Source organism: Lepidochelys olivacea (assembly GCF_965140295.1).
Source record: "Lepidochelys olivacea isolate rLepOli2 genome assembly, chromosome: 4".
In the NCBI taxonomy this organism is placed as follows: Eukaryota; Metazoa; Chordata; order Testudines; family Cheloniidae; genus Lepidochelys; species Lepidochelys olivacea.
Genome location: NC_140414.1, coordinates 141,806,743 through 141,814,923, shown reverse-complemented (window position 1 = coordinate 141,814,923; position 8,181 = coordinate 141,806,743). Strand labels below are relative to the sequence as shown.

The window sequence follows — 8,181 nt, the reverse complement described above, 5'->3', positions numbered from 1 at the left end:
CTCACTTGGCAGTGGCATCCTGGCCTAAGTGGCTACAGCGATATTGACCCAGGGTTAGCTCTTTTGGGTATATAGTCCATTTTTGCAATTGACCAGATCAGCTGTTTGGGAAGAGCAGGAAAAATTATGCTCAACCCCCTCAGAGTGAATCTCCATGAGTAGGTTTCGCTGCCTTCCTATTTCCTGCCGAAACTGTTCAGAAGCTGTTTTTCCTTCTTGGTGGATAGGTCAGTTTGCTCAGACTGGCTCTGCCACTTAGCTCTGCAGGCCTGTAACCAGAAACGTTAGGCTTGTTCACTTAAAAAAAAAAAGGGAAAACTGTTCTGGAGAAAAAAAACAGACCCTTCCTGTCTGTTTAGTTGCTAGTCCCAGTTTGCAATGCACTGGAGCCGGTGATCTGTGGTGGAACATAGGTTAATCCACAACGGTTTGTGTGTTCCTCTAAACTGTGGCTGTTCTTCTGATGTCATTAACCTGGCAATGTGCCCGGTGTCCGAGACCCTACAGTGCTCAAGGCTAGAAGGAAAAGAATGCCCTTGCAACAGGAACGCAGTGTTACTCCAAGGAATTCACCCTGCAGGACAGCTGGAGTTTCCAGGCTGCAGGATCATTCAGAAGTGGTGCGTACGGCAGTGTAAATTAGCCTCCCCTTTGGTGGGCATGAAGGAATTTCAATCCAATAACCTTATCACCTTCAGGGAAACTACACCTGTATTCCCTCTCCAGGGTCTAGCAAGGGCATAGGCTCCTGAGCTGTGTCACCCCTCCTGGGTGGAGACCCTATCTCTCTCTCTCTCTCCTGACCAGGGTTTTCCCAGCCTGACCTTCCCCTCTGAGGAAGGAAATTCCACCACCTCCCTAGGTAATACATTCCAGTGCTTCACCAGCCTCCTAGTGAAAAAGTTTTTCCTAATATCCAACCTAAACCTCCCGCACTGCAACTTGAGACCATTGCTCCTTGTTCTGTCCTCTGCTACCACTGAGAACAGTCTAGATCCATCCTCTTTGGAACCCCCCTTCAGGTAGTTGAAAGCAGCTATCAAATCCGCCCCACCCCATTCTTCTCTTCTGCAGACTAAACAATCCCAGTTCTCTCAGCCTCTCCTCATAAGTCATGTGTTCCAGCACCCTAATCATTTTTGTTGCCCTCCGCTGGACTCTTTCTAATTTTTCCACATCCTTCTTGTAGTGTGGGGTCCAAAACTGGACACAGTACTCCAGATGAGGCCTCACCAATGCTGAATAGAGGGGAATGATCACGTCCCTCGATCTGCTGGCTATGCCCCTACGTATACAGCCCAAAATGCTGCTAGCCTTCTTGGCAACAAGGGCTCACTGTTGACTCATATCCAGCTTCTCGTCCACTGTAACCCCTAGGTCCTTTTCTGCAGAACTGCTGCCTAGCCACTCAGTCCCTAGTCTGTAGCGGTGCATGGGATTCTTCTGTCCTAAGTTCAGGACTCTGCACTTGTCCTTGTTGAACCTCATCAGATTTCTTTTGGCCCAATCCTCTAATTTGTCTAGGTCCCTCTGTATCCTATCCCTACCCTCCAGCATATCTACCATGCCTCCCAGTTTAGTGTCATCTGCAAACTTGCAGAGGGTGCAATCCACACCATCCTGGAGATCATTAAGGAAGATATTGAACAAAACCGGCCCTAGGACTGACCCTTGGGGCACTCGCTGGATACCGGCTGATAGCTAGACATGGAGCCATTGATTACTACCCTATACTTAACTCGAGTTCCACAGGATGACTGTGCACTGAGTGAAGAAGAACTTCCTTTTATTTGTTTTAAACCTGCTGCCCATTAATTTCATTTGGTGGCCCCTAGTTCTTATATTATGGGAACAAGTAAATAACTTTTCCTCATTCACTTTCTCCACACCTCTCATGATTTTATATACCTCTATCAGATCCCCCCTTAGTCTCCTCTTTTCCAAGCTGAGAAGTCCGAGCCTCTTTAATCTCTCCTCATATGGGACCCGTTCCAAACCCCTAATCATTTTAGTTGCCCTTTTCTGAACCTTTTCTAATGCCAGGATATCTTTTTTGAGATGATTCCGAACATCCCGTTTGCTTTTTTGACTGCCGCTGCACATTGCGTGGACGTCTTCAGAGAACTATCCACGATGACTCCAAGATCTTTCTCCTGATTAGTTGTAGCTAAATTAGCCCCCCATCATAGTGTATGTATAGTTGGGGTTATGCTGCCTGTTGATATTTGTGTACTGCTTTTGGAGCCTCTCAGGCTGAAAGGTGCGTGATGAAATGTAACTGTTAGGAAATATTCTTCTGCCAGGAGCAAAGCAGGGAACTGCTGCGTCCTAGGACTTCAAGGCAAGGTGAGGGCCATGCCAACTCTGCTCGCTGACCCCCAGCGGCCCCGATTGACTGTGCCAATTAAAGGAAACTTGTAGACGTGAACTTATGTCTCGCCATGTTTGGAATAAGCACCAAGGAGCAAATGATTCCTTCTTCGCTGACCTCACATCCTCGACCCTGGATTATTAGCAGTGCTAGTTGGTGTGAAAAGCAATGCCTTGTATTTTTTAAGGGAAATGAGTGACGATGGTGGTGGCATGTCTAAGTAGTTGCGGCAGGCGCTATATATACAGGCATCCCGGGAGAAGCAAAGACAAAACCTGGAGGGCTTTCCTGAGCCCACTCAAGAGCGAAGCAGGGTCAGCAGCAGCCACCATGTCTCAGAACGCGCTCGCCATCTGCCTCTTGTGGCTCCTGGGTCTCTCCTCGGCCTGTTACATCCAGAACTGCCCCATCGGAGGAAAGCGATCAGTCTTGGACATGGATGTCAGAAAGGTACGTGATGCTTTCCTTACCGTCAGGTTGTTACAGTGAATCTGGGTAAAGACTCCTCACTGACAGCCTGTAAGCGTGACGGTCCCAAGCTGCCCTGATACTGCGCCAAAGCCCTCAACTCCCACCCAAAAGGATCACGTCCAGGGCGTGAAAGGAGAGATTGCTGGCAAGGGACTGAGCTGTGCCAGCTGCGATGGCAGCTGTCTAAACCCTAGCAACTAGACACGCGTATGTTTTGATACCCTGATCAACACCACGCGTAGCTAGACTCTGGCTCACCAACTTCCTTCACATAGCTGTGGTGTGAATTTTGTAAAGCTCTGAACAAGCATTAACTAACATTCATTACCAAGTCTCTCTTTTCCTTCCCTTCTCCTGTCCCCCATTCCAACTGTCTCTGTGTTCAATGTTCAGCCAATTAGGAAAGCATAGATTATAGTGTATGCCAAACTCATGGGCAGTAGAGAAGTGCATCTTGTGATTGTCAGGACTTCATTCAGTCTCTTTAAATAATATATTACTGATGCAGCTAAAGCTGAAAGTATGTTTAAAAAACAGTGGAACACATGCACGAGCCCCATTGCAGATGAGCAGTAAGCAGCCAGACTTTTCAGCCTTGGTCTTGTGGTTAAAGCACTGGAGACTGAGAGGGAGGCCGGAGATCTGGATTCAATTCCCAGCTCTGCTACAGACACCCTGTGTGATCTTGGGCAAGTCCTTTAATCTCTCTGTGCCTTAGTTCCCCATCTGTACACTGGGGATAATAATCTTTCCTTTAGCTGTCTTGTCTCTGTAAAGTGTAAACCCTCTGGGGCTGGCTTTATGTGCATGTGTACGGCACCCGGCCCAATCGGGTCCCATTTCAATCAGGTTCTCCAGGCCCTATTGTACTACAGTTATCAGCCCAGCTGTACTGAGGACATCAGAAGTCTAATTTGGTGGTGAATTGTAAATACTGTTACCAGTGTAGCTGTCTATATCAGATTGCCTTATAGGCAGGACCGGGAGCAGCCTCTATTTTGAAGGTTGTTCAATACTTCCCCATATAGGTCTGTATTTTCAGTTCCTTATAACTTTGCCAAACTTCAACTGCTTGGCTTGAAATGTACTGTGCTGGGTGTCTGCCTCAGCTTGAATTGTCTTTTGAAAAGTTCAGCTAAAATATCTTGTGGCACCTTAGAGACTAACCAATTTATTTGAGCATAAGCTTTCATGAGCTACAGCTCACTTCATTGGATGAGCTGTAGCTCACGAAAGCTTATGCTCAAATAAATTGGTTAGTCGCTAAGGTGCCACAAGTACTCGTTTTCTTTTTGCGAATACAGACTAACACGGCTGTTACTCTGAAACCTAAAATATCTTGGCCACTTCCAAGAATAAGATGTGGGGGGGGAGCATACACTGACTGTTTTGCCCATATTAAAAAACAAATTCGTACATCTGTTTTGTTGAGCCGCTCTAGCATCCCCCTTCTTTGGAGACGGGACCTGAAATTTGGGAGTGGGGTCGCCCTGGTATCAGGGATGTGCCTTTTGCCAGCCCCATGGAATAAAGCACTCAAATCTTGGCCACGTTACAAGCCTCTGTACTTACTTAATAGAGAGGTGTTAGAGTTTGGCAGCTAAATTCTCTGAAGATTCCAGCTGCACTGAGCATGTGCCAGCCCCTCACAGGTGCTACATGGGACTGGCTGTGTATGACCCATTCCCACAGAATGACTGAGCATGCTCCAGCCCGGGACTACTGGGGCTGAGCAGGCCTTTCCCTGCAATTGTGTTCCCAGTTGCTGTGGGCAGGCAGGCGGGGAGAGGGCACTGTGATGCCAGGCACCAGAGCTAACAGCAGAGAAGATTCGCTCCTGTGCTCTCAGCAACCCGCCAGTGGGTGCCCATGCAGCTTGGAAGAAAAGGAAGAAGCTGCCTGACTCAGATGCAGAGGGGACGAGAACTGGATTGGGGCAGTGGCAGAGGGACTAGCCTGGAGCAAGGAGCCTTGAGGGGGCCGAGCGCACATGCTAACAGGCTCATGCTGAAACACAGAGAAAAACACCACAGGGATGCAGGCAAATAGTCTGCGTCGCGTGTCAGGAATGCTGGCCGGCGGGAGGTGGCCAGCCAAGAAATAGCTGTGATAGACGAGCAGCAGGCCGCTGGCCAGTTACCGCGCGCTGGCTTTGGGAGAAGAGCAAGGTGGGCCACATAAGGGGCAGTCGCTGGCTGAGACGAGTTTTCAGTGCTCTGCTACATGTTCCTCCAGCAGCCTGTCCATTCTTGGGGCACAGGCACAGTCGGGACTGGGGGAGAAAAGGCCTGCAGCCTTTCCAAACCTATGCCACAATGTTAAGAGCTATTTTGCTTCGGAGGAACATTTTACTGATAATCTTCTGAGTCAGTCTGTACAGCTATAATGTGTATCCTGTACACATGAGAGGAGATATCATCCCTAGTATCAGCTACACTGGGGGACAGGGGGGCAAAGGGAATGAATCCAATCGTACTCCCTGTAACGCCATTTAATCAAATGGTTCTGAGGGAGGCAAAATCTTCTGGAGCAATATTTCCCTAAGGCGGGAGGCCACTGCATAAGAGATGCTGGTTAGGGCCACAATTTGGGTGAGGAGGGAATACGTTTGCACTGGTTAGATTCGAGAAAGCTACCCAGCGATTACTGACATATTAAAATAAGACGTAATTCTGCTCTCTGTTGAACCCGTGCAACTGTAGCCAATGAGGCTGGGACAGTGCAACTAAAAGCAAAGTCCGGGGGTGGGGGTGAGGTCTGTATTTGTTCATGTGACCTGCAATTTGTTCTGTTTTTCAAAGCATCCCTTTTCCTAGCCAATGAACTCCTAGGTCAAATGTTAGGATCTGGCTGCTTTCAAGTGGGTAGGGCTGCCAGGAGTTTTAACCCTGAACTGATACACAAAGGCACCAGTGTTTGGTAGAACCCACAGCAATAACTGCTCCACTGCCCGCCTCGCGTCATTGATCTTCAGGCAAAACTTGGGGACTTTCACATAAAAATCATCATCTAGCAGGGCCTAGGAAAGCTGTTAGCGCAGCTAAACACTGTGCTTAATTAAAGAAATACACAGCAGAATACACTAGGAGACCCAGCCCAGCAAGCGGTGCGGAGTTCTCTAAATAGGAGTCACATGCCAAGTATCAAACACTACTGTGGTCAGCGGAGTTACACCCTGGATTAGTTTAGCCCAATTTGCTCAAGATGGTCTCACCTGTTTATTAAAGGGGCACCGTCTAACGCAATGTTTCCAAACAATTCCCTCCCTGGGCTAGCAACTAACAGCGTCAATTATTTAACAATCACAAAACAAAATGATCCTTTATCCCTCCCACGCCCAGGTTGTGTTTGCTTCCCCCTCCCCGCCACGCACACCCCCGAGCTAGAAAAGTGACACCTGCACTGGTCAATTTCAGTTTGGGGTGCTGCTAGTTATTTTCACTCCATGTCTCCGCTGAAGTGGGTTTTAAATTTATTTGGGCATAAGCTTTCATGGGTTGTTAGTCTCTATGGTGCCACAGGGACGCCTAGTTATTTTCTAGTCGGTTTCACTTTCTGGGGATGTGAGCCCAGGTTAGTGTGGTTGGGCTTCTGACCCCTCCTAAGAACATATCATTTCCCACCACATCCAGTTCCACAGAGAGATCCCATGAGAAGATTTCGCTTTCTAATAAGGTTTCTAATACCAGTTGAAAAACTAGAACTGAAGCGCTAGGCCTGAGCAGAGCATACAGGGGCTCCTTAAATACTGGCAGATGATGGCAGAAAGACACCATCCTAAGGGCTCAATGGACTGAGCGCAGTGGCAGTCTTTCCAATGGGCTTTGAATCAGGACCCAAGCAACTAGGGTTGCTGTTTTCCCCGTTAACCAGCCTTTGGGTTTCTCTCTCCCACCAGTGCATCCCCTGTGGGCCTAGGAACAAAGGCCACTGCTTCGGCCCTAGCATCTGCTGCGGAGCGGAGATGGGATGCTACTTCGGTACTTCAGAAACCCTGCGATGTCAAGAAGAGAATTACCTGCCAACACCCTGCGAGTCTGGCAGGAAGCCATGCGGGCCCAGTGGTGGGACCTGCGCAGCCCCTGGGATCTGCTGTAACAACGGTAAGAGAGCACTTGCTTAGCTTGGACTTTAACCATAGCTCCATATGAACTAGAGCACAATCCCTCCCACACCCACAATTTATGGCTGTTAAAGTAACACTTCCTATCTATTCTCAATACTCCCATGCACTTTTAACAGAGGGAAAACGGGCCTTGTGATTAAGAGATTGGGGTGGGGGGGGACAGGAGATGGAGCTTAGTAGATATGAGCTTTACCCTGCCTCTGCTACAGACTCCCTGAGAGACCCTGGGCCAGTTGCTTAACCACTTCGTGCCTCAGTTTCCCCATCAGTAAAGTCGGGATCATTATACTTTCAGCCTCACAGCTACATTGACTGATGTTTGGAAAGCGCTTGGAGATCTCTGGACGGCACACAGTGGCACCGTTACCTCAGTACTGGTGCATGCACAAGTGGCAAGAGTTCTGCAAAGGCCGTGGGCCATTATCTACTGCTCAGGCCATAGTAATTGTGGACAGAGAAGTGGGGAAGTTAATATGGGTGGCAGACCAGCCAGTTTCCTCCTTTCCCAGAGGAGAGAAATCTCAATTAGCCTGGTCATTGCCTTCATTGCCGCAGGCAAAGTTAGCAGCAGCATCACATCAGGCCAAACCCCATGCACAGAAGCGAAACTCACCCAGCAGGAATAGTTTATAATAGCTTTCCCTTTGCAGGAAAGGCACCACACACACATCCTAGGCCAGACTCTCAGACATGTCTCTTGGTATAGTACCATCGTCTTCCATGGAGCTACACGCATTTACATCAGCTGAGGATCTGCCCTAAGGTGTTATCCAGCAGAGCTATATGTAACTCCAGTGGCCAAATTCATGCAGCATTTCCTTTTACATGCTTTTGTTTCTCTGCAGAGGGCTGCATGGTGGACTCGGCCTGTGACCAAGAATCGCCGTTTTCCTAGACCACCCACTATACAGAAGGGATGAAGCCACATGATTTGCCATCTACAAGGCTTTGCAAGACCAAAAGCCAGTCCAATAGGATGCATTAATCCTGACCGTGCTGCACCTCGACAGTCATTTAAATGACATCCCCAGCTAGAAATAAAACTTGTACCAAAAAAATCCTGATATTTCTTTTTTTGCCCCCGGCTTTGTAACAAACTCAACAGCTTTGCTGTCTGCTTAGCTGGGAATCACATCCCCCCTCTGGACAGGAGACGCTGCTTCTTGGTACAGCCTGGATGAGGGAGGGGAGGAATGTAGGTGATTTACCTAAG

The 8,181-nt window shown here is 48.5% G+C and overlaps 1 protein-coding gene across 1 annotated transcript; it reads left to right on the top strand.

The window, feature by feature from the left end:
• The first annotated feature begins 2,674 nt into the window (after positions 1–2,674).
• On the top strand, positions 2,675–7,887 carry LOC311519999 (neurophysin 1-like). The gene is made up of 3 exons (XM_084627148.1): positions 2,675–2,821; positions 6,741–6,945; positions 7,814–7,887. Exons 1-3 carry the CDS (start codon positions 2,702–2,704, stop codon positions 7,861–7,863), a joined length of 375 nt encoding a protein of 124 aa, XP_084483274.1. The 5' UTR covers positions 2,675–2,701; the 3' UTR covers positions 7,864–7,887.
• Positions 7,888–8,181: the final 294 nt, after the last annotated feature.